Below are 14,857 nucleotides of genomic sequence, written 5' to 3'. Positions count from 1 at the left end.
TGTGTGGCAGCTCACTAGCGACCACTTAGCGAAGTACCAGCGATCCTGACCACGTCATATCGCTGGTACATCGCTAAGTGTGACAGTACCTTTAGACTCACCATCGGCGCTGTTCTATCGGTTTTGACACTCTTTCTCCTGGGGCTCGTGTCACATTGTTAGTGGCCTCACTCTTCCTGCCTGCTGATGAATCAGAGCTGTCAATGGCCGCTTACTTTAAGACCATTTCTAGGGTATGTGCACACTGTCTTTAAGATGCTGGTGCATTTGCTATGGATTTCCTAGGTGAAAGTCTTTTTCTTGAGGCAGCTTCGCTGGTGGTTTTGCATTTGAATTTTGTTCATTGACAAAAATAAACTATTAACACTACTGTTGAAAGCATTCTTACTTTGCAGTATTTTTCCACACCTGCCTAAAACCTTTTTACAATATTGTGTGTGTGTTTTGGGGGAAGTCTATGGGAATTACCCAATATACCAGACATTTGACTTGCAAAGCTATGCTCTTAAGTGCATTTATAATAGTATTACACATGTGTATGTATTGGAAACTCAGATACATGGCATATTTGGTAGTTCCCGAAGAAATATCTCAAATAGGTAGAAGTAGTTACAGGATTGGTAGGTTTAAATCGCTTCTGCAGTCTGATATGCCGCTAAGGCTGGGACTGCCGGCACTCGGGACGCAGCCGCAGCTCCTGTCCTGAGTGCCGGCGGTAGCGCCGAGTGATGATGCGAGAGACTCGTGTGAGTTTCTCGCATCCCACACGGTAGTGTGATCCCGGCCTAACAGGCAGTCCATCGCCAATATATTGCCATATTAAAAAATTCCATTTTAACTGTATATGAGAGATACCAGTCGTCTGGTCAAAACTAAGAAATAAAAACTTTTTCTCATGGATGGACCCACTAAGACATTATACTATACCGAGATGCATTTGCTATACAGCTAAAGTGGATAAGTAGATAAGGGTGCAGTTATTCTAGTTGGCACTGGGCAGCCCCCCTATATGGTGTTACTAAGAGGTTGTGAACCAGAAGCCCTGCATTCCCTGTGTGAACACTGCCACATGCGGATTATTTCTTCTGCACTGGTGTACCACACGGCCAATCCCTGATTGTAGGCTGGCTGTTTCATTTGGTATTTATGCACCTGTGCAGCTGCCATTTTACTTGGGTCCGCTGCACCCTGTATTACTGCAGATGCATTTAGGCCTGTCTGGTTTGTATCTGAATTTTTTGGAGGATTTTTTTCCTCTTTTTGAGGTTTTCACAAATGTGCATGTGTCTGCACAAACGGTTAGAAAACGACTCCATGAGGATGGTCTGAATGCCCGACGTCCATAGATGGGGGTTGTGCTCACAGCCCAACACCATGTGGCCTTCCAAAGGAATGCCACCCCACACCATTCCTGACCCACTGCCAAACCAGTCATGCTGAAGGATGGTGCAGGCAGCAGATCACTCTCCACGGCGTCTCCAGACAGTCACATGTGCTCACTATCAACCTGCTTTCATCTGTGAAGAGCACAGGGCACCAGTGGCGAATTTGCCAATCCTAGTGTTCATGGCAAATGCCAAGCGTCCTGCATGGTGTTGGGCTGTGATCAAACCCACATTTGTGGACGTTGGGCACTGAGACCATCCTCATGGAGTCGGTTTCTAACAATTTGTGCAGACACAAGCACATTTATGGCCTGCTGGAGGTCATTTTACAGGGCTCTGGTAGTGTTCCTCCTGTTCCTCCTTGCACAAAGGCTGAGGTAGCGGTCCTGCTGCTGGGTTGTTACCCTTCTACGGCCCCCTCCACGTCTCCTGGTGTACTGGCCTGTCTCCTGGTAGCGCTTCCAGCCTCTGGACACTACACTGACAGACACAGCAAACCTTCTTGCCACATCTCGCATTGATGTGCCATCCTGGATGAGCTGCACTACCTGAGCCATTTGTGTGGGTTGTAGAGTCCGTCTCATGTTACCACGAGTGTGAAAACACAACCAACATTCAAAAGTGACCAAAACATCAGCCAGAAAGCATTGGTACTGAGATGTGGTGTGTGGTCCCCACCTCCAGAACCACTCCTTTTATTGAGGGTGTCTTGATAATTACCAATAATTTCCATCTGTTGTCTATTCCATTTGCACATCAGCATGTGAAATTGATTGTCAATCAGTGTTGCTTCTAAGTGGACAGTTTGATTTCACAAAAGTTTGATTTACTTGTTATATTCTGTTGTTTAAGTGTTTCCTTTATTTTTTTGAGCAGTGTATATTGGAGCTCTCTATATGTTGGTGTGTGATTTCTATTCCTTATCAGGCTGTTGCTTTTATCGCTTACAGGCGGTTGCCCACTTGGTTGCTTCTGTTCTAAAAGAAAATGCTTCTTCTGGGATCATCAAGCAATCTTCAAATCAGGTACGTGTTCTTCAGAAAGATTAGGCAGTACAAATTCCAACTATTGCATGCATATTATTACATGAAGTCTATTAATTTCATTCTTTTTGTAGTTCTTTTTGTAGTTAAGCAGCTTGGCATAAGAAATGTATCCACATAGTAGATATGGAAAGTATTCAGACCCCTTTAAATTTTTCACCCTTTGTTTCATTGCAGCCATCTGGTAAATTCAAAAAAGTTCATTTTTTCTCATTAATGTACACTCTGCACCCCAGCTTGATGGAAAAAAAAACAAACGTAGAAATGTCTGCATAATTGTTAAAAAAGAAAAACTGAAATCACATGGTCATAAGTATTCAGACCCTTTGCTCAGACACTCGTATTTAAGCCACATGCTGTCTATTTCCTTGTGATCCTCCTTGAGATGGTCCTACTCCTCCATTGGAGTCCTGCTGTGTTTAATTAAACTGATAGGACTTGATTTGGAAAGGCACACACCTGTCTATATAAGACCTCACAGCTCACAGTGCATGTCAGTCCAAATGTGAATCATGAGGTCAAAGGAACTGGCCAAGGAGCTCAGAGACAGAATTGTGGCAAGGCAAAGATCTGGCCAAGGTTACAAAAGAATTTCTGCAGTACTCAAGGTTCCTAAGAACACAGTGGCCTCCATAATCCTTAAATGGAAGAAATTTGGGACCACCAGAAGTCTTACTAGACCTGGCCGTCCTGCCAAACTGAGCAATTGTGTGAGAAAAGCCTTGGTGAGAGAGGTAAAGAAGAACCCCAAGATCACTGTGGCTGATCTCCAGAGATGCAGGAGGGAGATGGGAGAAAGTTCCACAAAGTCAATTATCACTGCAGCCCTCCACCATTCGGTCCTTTATGGCAGAGTGGCCTGACGGAAGCCTCTCCTCAGTGCAAGACATATGAAAACCCACATAGAGTTTGCTAAAAAACACATGAAAAACTCCCAGACTATGAGAAATAAGATTCTCTGGTCTGATAAGATGAAGATAGAACTTTTTGGTGATAATTCTAAGTGGTATGTGTGGAGAAAACCAGGCACTGCTCATCACCTGCCCAATACAGTCTCAACAATGGAACATGGTGGTGGCAGCATCATGCTATGGGGGTGTTTTTCAGCTGCAGGGACAGGACGGCAGGTTGGAATTGAAGGAAACATGAATGCGGCCAAGTACAGAGATATCCTGGATGAAAACCTCTTCCAGAGTGCTCTAGATCTCAGACTTTGCTGAAGGTTCACCTTCCAACAAGACAATGACCCTAAGCACACAGCTAAAATAACAGAGGAGTGGCTTCAGAACAATTCTGTGACCATTCTTGACTGACCCAGCCAGAGCCCTGAACTAAACCCAATTGACATCTCTGGAGAGACCTTAAAATGGCTGTCCACCAACATTCACCATCCAACCTGACGGAACTGGAGAGGATCTGCAAGGAAGAATGGCAGAGGATCCCCAAATCCAGGTGTGAAAAACTTGTTGCATCATTCCCAAGAAAACTCCATGGCTTTACTAGCTCAAAAGGTGCATCTACTCAATACTGAGCAAAGGGTCTGAATACTTATGACCATGTGATATTTCAGTTTTTTTTTTTTAATAAATTTGCAAAAATTTCTATATTTGTATTTTTTTTTTCAGTCAAGATGGGGTGCAGAATAACAATTCCATTATTTAATTCACATAACAGTAGCACGCAGAGAAGGGTGGTGCGGGAGTGGGTGGGATAGGAGTATAAGGGGTAATTTGAAGTCCCTTTCTTTAGTCATTGTTAATGCTACCAAATTTATCTGTGTTATGTCTTAATCCCTTCATGACCGGAGCTTTTTTCGATATTTTTTTTTTTTTCACTTCCCTGCTTCCCAGAGCCATAACTTTTTTATTTTTTCGTCAATATGGCCATGTGGGGATTATATTTTGCGGGACAAGTTGTACTTTTGAACAACATCATTGGTTTTAGCATGTCTTGTACTCGAAAATGGGAAAAAAATTCCAAGTGTGGTGAAATTGCAAAAAAAAGTGCAATCCCACACTTGTTTTTTGCTTCGCTTTTTTTCTAGGTTCACTAAATGCAAAAACTGACCTACCATTATGATTCTCCAGGTCATTACAAGTTCATAGACACCAAACATGTCTATGTTCTCTTTTATCTGAGTGGTGAAAAAAAATTCCAAAGTTTGTTAAAAAAAAAAAAAAAAAAAAAAGCGCAATTTTCCGAGACCGGTAGCGTCTTCATTTTTCGTGATCTGAGGTCGGGTGATTGCTTATTTTTTGCAGGCCGAGCTGTCGTTTTTATTGATACCACATTTGTGCAGATACCATCTTTTGATCGCCCGATATTGCATTTTAATGCAATTCGCGGCTACAAAAAAAAATCATTCTGGCGTTTTGAATTTTTTTCTCGCTACGCCGTTTAGCGGTTGGGTTAATGCTTTTTTTTATTGATAGATCGGGAGATTCTGAATGCGCCGATACCTAATATGTGTATGTGTGATTTTTTTTTTTTTAAGGGTATGTGCACGCTGCGGTTTTGCTGCGGTTTTGTCCCTGCAGAACTGCAGCAGTTCCGCAGACATGGTACTTTACCATGTTAGCCTATGGGTTTTCAAAACCGCAGTGCTCACGCTGCGGTTTTTTACCTGCGGAAAAGCTGCGTTTTTTTTTCCGCAGCATGTCAATTGTTTCTGCGGATTCTGCTGCGGTTTGCCACCTATTCCATTGTCCAGGTGTCAAACCGCAGGCCAAACCGCAGCAAAACCGCAGGTCACTTTACCTGCGGTTTTACCTGCGGTTCCGCGGGAAAAAACCCGCAGGTGAATCTGCAGTGTGTGCACATACCCTAATTGTTTTATTTTGATTGGGGCAAAAGGGGGGTGATTTGAACTTTTTATTTTTTTTTATTTTTAAACATTTTTTTTTTAACTTTTGGCATGCTTCAATAGCCTCCATAGGAGGCTTGAAGCATGCACAACCCGATTGGCTCTGCTACATATGGGCGATGAGCAGATCGCCCATATGTAGCAGATTTACTGCATCGCTTTGAGCGCTGGCCAATGGCCGGCACTCAAAGCGATCTGCCTGCAACAACCATAGAGATCTCTATGAGACCTCTGGTTGTCCAGGCAACGTGTCGCCGACCCCGATCACGTGACGGGGGTCGGCGATGAGCTCACTTCCGGCCCGACGGCCGGAAGCGCTAGTTAAATGACCGCTGTCAGGGCTTGACAGCGGGATTTAACTAGTTAATAGGCGCGGGCGGATGGCGATTCCGCCCGCGCCTATTGCGGGCACATGTCAGCTGTTATGAACAGCTGACATGTTGCGGCTTTGAGGTGGGTTCAATGAGGAAAAAAATGAACTTTTTTGAATTTACCAAATGGCTGCAATGAAACAAAGCGTGAAATTTAAAAGGGTCTGAATACTTTCCGTGCCCACTGTATACAGTTATGTGAAGCACCTGTGGTGTCAATATAATTACAGCACCCATAGATTAATTTATTGAGAGGTGTCGTTTTTATAATAGGGTCACTTATCTGAGGGTTCTGCTGTTCTGCCACCCCAGGGGCTCTGCCAATGAGATTGTGGCACCCTTAAACCAGAAAAGCAAATTTTGCAGTATAATCAGGTACTCTGTCCCTTCTGATCTTTGTACTATGCCTCAAAAGTAGCTTTTGAACACATATGGGGTATTAACGTACACAAGAGAAATTGCGTAACTAATTGTACTGTCAATTTTCTCCAGTTATCCTTGTAAAAGTGAAAAATTTGGGGTACATCAACAATTTTGTGGGAAAATTTTCATTTTTTTCTTTTCACGGCTCAACGTTATAAAATTCGGTAAAGCACCTTCAGGTTCAAGGTGCTCACCACTCCTATAGATACATTTTTTGAGGGGTGGAGTGTAGTTTCCAAAATGGGTTTCCCCTGTTTAGGCACATCAGAGGCTCAAACGTGACATGGCATCTGCTTTCTATTCCTACCCATTTTGCGCTCCAAAAGTCAAATGTTGCTCTTTCCCTTAAGAGCCCTACCGTGCGCTGAAACAGTAGTTTTCCACCACATGTGGGGTATGGGCTTACTTGTGAAAATGAAAAAATTGAGTCTAAAATAAGATTTTTTTTTCCTTGCACATTGCTTTAATTCCTGTGAAACCCCTGAAGGGTTAACCCCTTAATGTGTATGGACGTGCAGAGTCCATCATGGCAGGAGGTGACTTCCCGCACCATGACGGACTCTGCACCTCCAGCCTTTGAACTGTCACTGCGTGTAAACACTCAGTTTCAGTTCAGTGCCGACAGCTGTCTATGACAGCTGAGAGGCACAGCAAGGGGGGCAGGGACCCTTGCACTCGGTCCCTGCACCCACAGCGCTGTGATTGGTCAGTCAATCTGACAGACCAAACACAGCAGTGATGAGCAGGAGAAGCTGAAATTTGAGCTTCTCCTTGCCCAATCAGTGAAGGAGCTGAGCGCTGCAGTGGCTGAGCGTCTTGCACTGACAGCTAGGAGCGGAGCCCCCACCGCCCCTGGCTGTTAACCCCCTCACTGCTACTATCGCAGCGTTCAGAGGGGGAGGCAGAGGGTAGGTGGCTCCCTCTGCCTCAGGTCGGTCCCCGCGGTGTAATCGCGGGGCACAACCTGTGCCATGGTGACCTAGAGGTGTCATGACAACATCCGGGTCATTTACCTATGGAAAGCTGGTGAGAACATGCTCATAGCATGGTGACACCAGCTTTCAGCATTGGTATAATGCATTACATTGATGGAGCATTGCAATGTTTTATACCAAATGTGAAAATGAAAGTCAAAGTCCCATGAAGGGACAAGGTAAAAAAACAAAAAAAAAACACTTTTTTTTTAAAAATATGTAAAAAAAAGTAGAAAAATAATAAAAAAATTCCCTAAAAAATCCCCTCAAAATTACACATTTTTATGTAAAAAAAACAACAAAAAAAACACGTTTGGTATCGCCACATCCGTAAAAATCCCATCAATAAAAGTGTCACCCTAGTTAACCCCTTCAGTGAACGCCATAAAAAACCCCCCAAAAAGTAGCAAATTATTCTTTTTCTAAGCGGTATCATCATACTGCTTGGAAAAAGTGCAATAACACGCGATCAAAAAGATGGATATCAATAAACATGGTACCGCTGAAACCGTCATCTTGTCCTGCAAAAAACGAGCCACCACACAGCATCATCAGCGAAAAAATACAAAAGTTATAGCTCGCAGAATAAAGTGATGCAAAAATAATTATTTTTTCTAGAAAAATTTTTATTGTGTAAAAAAACACTAAAACATAAAAAAAGATATAAATGAGGTATCGCTGTAATCGTAGTGACCCGAAGAATAAAGCTGCCATACTAATTTTACCACATGCGGAACAGAGGGGAAAAAAAAAGCATTCCTAAATTGCTGGTTATTGTTCATTCAAAAAATGAACAGAAAAATCAGAATAGAAAGCGATCAAAAAGCGTTATGTGCCCGAAAATGGTACCAATAAAGCCGTCAGTTCTTTCCGCAAAATCAAGCCTGCACATGACTCTGTCGGCCGAAATATGGAAAAATTATAGCTCATTAAAGATCATTTTTGTGGAAAAAAAATATGATTTTTTATTTTCACCCCCGGGTGTTATAAACTTCTGTGAAGCACTTGGGGGTTCAAAGTTCTCACCACACATCTAGTTAAGCTCCATGGGGGGTCTGGTTTCTAAAATGTGGTCACTTGTGGGGGGTTTCTACTGTTTTGGCACATCAGGGGCTCTGCAAACTCAACATGACGCCCGCAGAACATTCCATCACAGTCTGCATTCCAAAACGGTGCTCCTGCCCTTCTGAGCTCTGCCATGCGCCCAAACAGTGGATCCACCCCACATATGGGGTATCGGCGTACTCGGGACAAATTGCACCACAACTGTTGGGGTCCTATTTCTCCTGTTACCATTGTGAAAATAAAAATTTTGGGGAAAAAGATCATTTTCGTGGAAAAAAAGGATTTTTTTATATTCACGGCTCTACGTTATAAACTTCTGTAGCACACTTGTGTGGTGAGCACTTTGAACCCCCATCTAGATAAGCTCCTTGGGGGTCTAGTTTCCAAAATTGGGTCACTTGTGGGGTGTTTCCACTGTTTAGGCACACAGGGGCTCTCCAAATGCGACATGGCATCCGATCTCTATTCCAGCCAAAAAAGTCAAATGGCGCTCGTTCCCCTCCGAGCTCTGCCATGCACCCAAATAGTAATTTACCCCCACATATGGGGTATCAGCGTACTCAGGACAAATTGCACGATAACTTAGGGGTCCTGTTACCCTTGGGAAAATAAAAATTGGGGGTGAAAAGATCATTTTTGTGGAAAAAATATGATTTTTTTTAAATTTTACGGCTCTACGTTATAACCTTCTGTGAAGCCCTTGGGGGTTCAAACATTTAGATAAGTTCCTTGGGGGGTCTAGTTTCCAAAATGGGGTCACTTATGGGGGGGTTTCCACTGTTTAGGTACATCAGGGGCTCAACAAACGCGACATGGCGTCCGCTGTCGATTCCAGCCAATTTGACATTCAAAATCTCAAATGATGCTCCTTCCCTTCTGAGCACTGCCGTGCGCCTAAAGATTGGTCTTTCTCCACACATTGGGTATCGATGTACTCAGGAAAAATTGCACAACAAATATTGTGGTTCATTTTCTCCTGATACCCTTGACAAAATAAAAAAAATTGTGTCCAAACAAAAATTTTGGGGAAAAAAAGTTAAATGTTCATTCTTTCCTTCCACATTGCTTCAATTCTTGTGAAGTACCTAAACAGTTAATAAACTTCTTGAATGTGGTTTTGAACACCTTGAGGGGTGCAGTTTTTAGAATGGTGTCACTTTTAAGTATTTTCTGTTATATTGACCCCCCAAACTCACTTCAAATGTGAGGTGGTCCCTAAAAAATGGTTTTGTAAATTTTGTTGGAAAAATGAGAAATTGATGGTCAACTTCTAACCCTTATAGCTTCCTAAGAAAAAAAAAATTTGGTTCCAAAATTGTGCTGATATAAAGTAGACATGTGGGAAATGTTATTTATTAACTATTTTTTGTGACATATGTCTCTGATTTAAGGGCATAAAAATTAAAAGTTTGAAAATTGCAAAATTTTAAATTTTTTTTGCCAATATTTCCATTTTTTTCATAAATAAGCACAAGTCATATCGAAGAAATTTTACCACTAACATGAAGTACAATGTGTCAGGAAAAAACAATCTAAGAATCAGCGGGATCCATTGAAGCGTTCCAGAGTTATAGCCACATAAAGTGACAGTAGTCCGATTTCAAAATTAAGGCATGGTCTTTAACCTACAAAATGGCTTGGTCGTTAAGGGGTTAATAAACTTTGTGAACATGGTTTGCAACGATAATGCACAGTGTCCTCCCTGAGATAGCCCCAATTTTGATCGACTTTTCAAAGTTCAGCCAGTTATTGAGCACTTCAGCAAGAAGTTTGCTGAGGTATACATGCCCCAAAGAGACAGCCGCGTGGATGAGACCCTAATATATTTCAATGTGAGTCTCAATTTCCAACAATACATGCCCAGTAAGAGGTCCAGGTACAAAATTAAACTCTACAGGCTGTGCTAGAGTACATCAGGGTACACCGACAGTATTAGGGTTTATGAAGGGAGGTATAACCAGATTCAACCCCCTGAATACCCCCCGTCCTAGGAGTGAGTGGGAAAATTGTATAGGATTTGGTGCATCCACTGCTGGATCTTCTCTACGTAGATACCTTTTATACCTGCATCCAACTCTTAAAGTCCCTCTCTGTCAGCTACCGCAGCCTGCGTTACTGTGCAGAGTCGCCTCCTTAGGACAATAGTTGGGCAGCTTCTCAGAAAGGGTGAGAGTAGAGCCCAATGTAGCAAGAACATGCTGGTGGTTAAGTACAAGGACAAGACAGATGTACTTTTCTTGACCACTATACAGTGATGATGGCAGAGCCCCACCCCTGCTGTATGAGGTACCTCTACACAGGTTCCCAATCCTGAATGTGTTTTGAGGAGCAAAAAAAAAAATGGGGAGAGTTGATCTCTCTGATCAAGTTCTTCTACTATACAGTGCCATGCGCAAAGCTAGGGTATGGTACAAGAAGCGGGCCATGCACATCGTACAGATAGCAATATATAACATTGTACTATTACGATGTGCAGGACAGTCCGATACGTACCTTCAGTTCTAGGAGGTAGTGATCAAGGCCCTAATATTTGGAAGTCAGTAAAGAGCAGGCCCCAGTACTTCTGGAAGTGAAGGTGCGCATATTGTACCAGGGCAGCATTTCACAGGTGAGGTCCCTCCAACCTCAAAGCAAGGAAAGTTGTAAAAACGATGCCTAGTGTGTTACAGAATGGGATAAGAAAGGACACATGCATCAATGTGACACCTGCCCAGACAAACCTGGCCTGTGTATAAAAGAATGTTTCAAACTATCACACATCCATGGACTACTAAATTCATGTCTGATTTATATAACTTACATATGCCAACCTGATGCACTCTACACAGCTCACGTATGCCAACATAATGCACTTAACACAGCTCACGTATGCCAACCTGATGCACTCTGCACAACTCGCGTATGCCAACCTGATGCACTCTACACAGCTCACGTATGCCAACCTGATGCACTCTACACAGCTCACGTATGCCAACCTGATGCACTCTACACAGCTCGCGTATGCTAACCTGATGCACTCTACACAACTCGCGTATGCCAACCTGATGCATTCTACACAACTCGCGTATGCCAACCTGATGCACTCTACACTACTTATGTACTGTATGCCACCATATTATAAAATTCATATACCTAGAAAACACTAGATCAGATCCAATATAGGGTCACTTGTGGGAAGGTTCCACTGTTTAGGCACATCAAGGGCTCTCCAAACGCGTCATAACGCTCGCAGACTTTTATATTTTGCAGTCTGCATTCCAAAATGTCACTCCTTCCTTTCTGAACCCTGCAGTGCGCCCAAACAGTAGATTTCCCCCACATATGGGGTCTCTGCATGCTTAGGAGAAATTGAACAACAAATTTTCTGGTCAATTTTCTCCTGTTACCCTTGTGAAAATATACACATTTGGGGCTAACAGAACTTTTTTGTGAGGAATTTTTTTTTTATTTTTGCTACTGTGTTATACATTTCTGTGAAGCATCTGCGGGTTCAAGGTGCTCACCACACATCTAGATTCATTTCTTGAGGGGTCTATTTTCCAAAATGGGGTCACTTGTGGGGGGTTTCCACTGGCTAAACACATTAGGGGCTTTCCAAATGCGACATGGCATCATCTCTTGGTTCCAGCCATTTTTGCTTTCAAAAAGTAAACTGATGCTCCTTCCCTGTCGAGCCCTGCAGTGCACCCAAACAGTAGGATTCCCCCACATATGGAGTATCTGCGTACTCTGCAGAAATTGTACAACAAATTTTGGGGTCCAGTTTTGTACCATTATGAAAATAAAAAATTTGGGGCACAAGCAACATTTTTGAGCAAATTTTTTTCCTTCCACATTGCTTTAATTCCTTTGAAACACCTGAAGGGTTAATAAACTTCTTGAATGTGGTTTGGAGGACTTTGATGGGTGCAGTTTTTAGAATGTAATATAGGCTTCGCTAAGCCACTTCAAATGTGATGTGGTCACTAAAAAAATTGGTTTGGCAGATTTTGTTAGAGAAATTGCTGATCAACTTTTAACCGTTCTAAGTTCCTAACGAAAAAAATGTTTAAAAAAAATGATGTAGATGTAAAGTAGACATATGAGAAATGTTTTTTATTGACTATTTTGTCTGACCTAACTCTCTCGTTTAAAGGGAACCTGTCACCAGTTTTGGCCGATATGAGATATGGCCATCCCCTTTCAGGGCTGATATACAGCATTCTATAATGCTGTATATCTGCCCCCAACCCGACCTGTAAGAGAAGAAAAATAACTTTTATTATACTCACCTGCGGGGCGGTCCGGTCTGAGGAGTGTTTCTCTTCTTGGTCCGGCGCCTCCCATCTTCTTACTGTGCCGCCCTCCTGCTTGTTTCGTGTGAATGACGCATCCCTGCATCATCCACACAGTCTCCTCGGCACCGTGCTCCTGTATAGGCTTACTTCTCTGTCCTGTTGAGGTCAGAGCAAAGTGCTGCAGTGCGCAGGCGATGGGAAAGGGCAAAGAGCCCCGGCACCAGAGCACTGCAGTACTTTGCTCTGCCCTGAACAGGACAGAGAAGTACGCCTATGCAGGAGCGCGGTGCCGAGGAGACTGTGGGGATGATGCAGGGACACGTCATCCAGATGAAGCAAGCAGGAGGATGGTATAGCAAGAAGATGGGAGGCGCCGGACCAAGAAGAGCAACAGCCCTCGGACTGTACCGCCCCACAGGTGAGTATAATAAAAGTTATTTTTCTTCTCTTACAGGTCGGGTTGTGGGCTGATATACAGCATTATAGAATGTTGTAAATCAGCCCCGAAATGTGATGGCCATATCTCATATCGGCCAAAACTGGTGACAGTTCCTTTTAAGGGCATAAGAATTACATTTTCACCAAATTACCAATATTTTCACAAATGAACACAAATCATATCAAACAAATTTTACCACTATCATAAAGTACAATATGTCACAAAAAAACATGTCATAATATGTGGAATCCATTGAAGCGTTCCAGAGTTATTACCTCATAGTGACAGTTGTCAGAATTGAAAAATTTGGCCTGGTCATGAAGGTGAAAACCGGCTTGGGGTTTAAGGGGTTATATTGGACCTGTCACTTGCAATAAATACCGTATATACTCGAGTATAAGCCGAGGCACCTAATTTTACCTAAAAATTCTGGGAAAACTTATTGACTCGAGTATAAGCCTGGTATCATTGTCCCCTCATTCCCATCCTGGTATGCACGGGTTCCTCATCCCTATCATGGTATGCATGGCGCCTCATCCCTATCCTGGTATGCGTGGCGCCTCATCCCCATTCTGGTATGCATGGCTATTCATCCCTATCCTGGTATGCATTGTCCCCTCATTCATATCCTGGTATGCATGGCTCCTCATCCCTTTCCTTGTCTGCATGGCTCCTCATCCCTATCTTTGTATGCATGGCTCCTCATCCCTTTCCTTGTCTGCATGGCTCCTCATCCCTATCCTTGTATGCAAGGCTCTTCATCCCTATCGTGGTATGATTGGCCTCCCTCCCTATCCTTGTATGCATGGCTCCATCCTCATCCTTGTATGCATGGGTCCCCATCCCTATCCTTGTATGCATGGCTCCATCTCTATCCTTGTATGCATGGCCCCATCTCTATCCTTGTAAGCATGGCAACATCCTTATCCTAGTATTGGCCCCCATCAAAAATCATTAAAAAAATAAATAATTACACTTACCTTCCCGGTGTTCCCTCACAGCGTCTTGTTCTTGTGCCAGCAGCTGCTTTATTCTCGTAAGCAGCGCATGGCAGGGACGTCATACGCTGCTCACAAGCAGAGCACAGCTGCCAGAATACTCACTGCACCCCACGCCGTAACTATGCGCGTAGAGGGCAGTGAGTATTAAGTAGCGTGCGCAGTGTCAGACTCCGCCAGCTGCAGTAGCCGGGTGCTGTGGCTGACACTGTGCCCGCTATTACAGAGAAATAAATATTCATTGTCAGTGCAGTGAATATTCATTTCTATTTAGCAGCGGGCACAGGAGTTAGCCGCAGCAGCCTGCTCCTGCCTCCTGTGACCTGCTGCCCCGCCGCTGCTCCTCCCCCTCCATGTTCTGGACACCTCACTCGAGTATAAGCTGAGGGGGGGGGGGCGCTTTCAGCTCAAAGAAAGTGCTGAAAAACTCGAGTAAATATGGTATGTGTTTTTGTTTTTGTTTTTTTTTTCACCGATATATATGCAGCTGTACGCCTGAATTGGTTGTAGTTTTTCTTTTGTTCCCTTGCCTTTTCTGTTCCTGAAACATGGCCCTCTCTTCTCTGTATGTAGATCTAGTATTTTTTAGTCAACTGGGTGTGATCATTTATTTTCCTCTATGGGAGTCCACATTAAGCCCAGCTAGCTAAAAAGACGAGATTTACATAAAAGAAAGAGTGGGTCATATTTCGGGAAAGGAGAGGCGTGGGAACAAAAGATCAAGGATGCCAGATTCAAGTGAATATTTATGTCAGGTAACACATTTACATATCAATGGCAAGTGACTGGTCCTCATTAGGATTTACTACTTTTCCTTGTTCATAAGGTTGAGTGGGGCAGGGGCCGTGTCTCTGACATCTGACATGTGACCCACATTGATTTCTTTTCTTTCTGTATGAAGTGGTGCAGCAAAACCCACTTAGAAATCAGTAAGAAAATGATGTTGTAAAGGAAGAAAGCAGAATAGCATAAGTGCATCTCTGCCGTGGTGGCATGACTAGAGAAAATTACCAGCGTCT

At 43.3% G+C, this 14,857-nt stretch overlaps 1 protein-coding gene across 2 annotated transcripts in view; it reads left to right on the top strand.

The window, feature by feature from the left end:
* Window positions 1–14,857, top strand: part of FOCAD (focadhesin) — a 364,090-nt gene that overhangs the window by 15,403 nt on the left and 333,830 nt on the right. For both annotated transcript variants that reach the window (XM_073542693.1, XM_073542692.1), the window contains exon 3: window positions 2,336–2,410. In XM_073542693.1, coding sequence (XP_073398794.1) covers window positions 2,336–2,410 — 75 coding nt within the window. The remainder of the gene's footprint in view (window positions 1–2,335; window positions 2,411–14,857) is intronic.

Source organism: Dendrobates tinctorius, unplaced genomic scaffold (assembly GCF_039654945.1).
Source record: "Dendrobates tinctorius isolate UK_male_01 unplaced genomic scaffold, ASM3965494v1 ptg000128l, whole genome shotgun sequence".
Lineage (NCBI taxonomy): Eukaryota > Metazoa > Chordata > Amphibia > Anura > Dendrobatidae > Dendrobates > Dendrobates tinctorius.
Note: the sequence above shows the minus strand (reverse complement) of the source record. Positions and strands in the feature narration are given on the sequence as shown.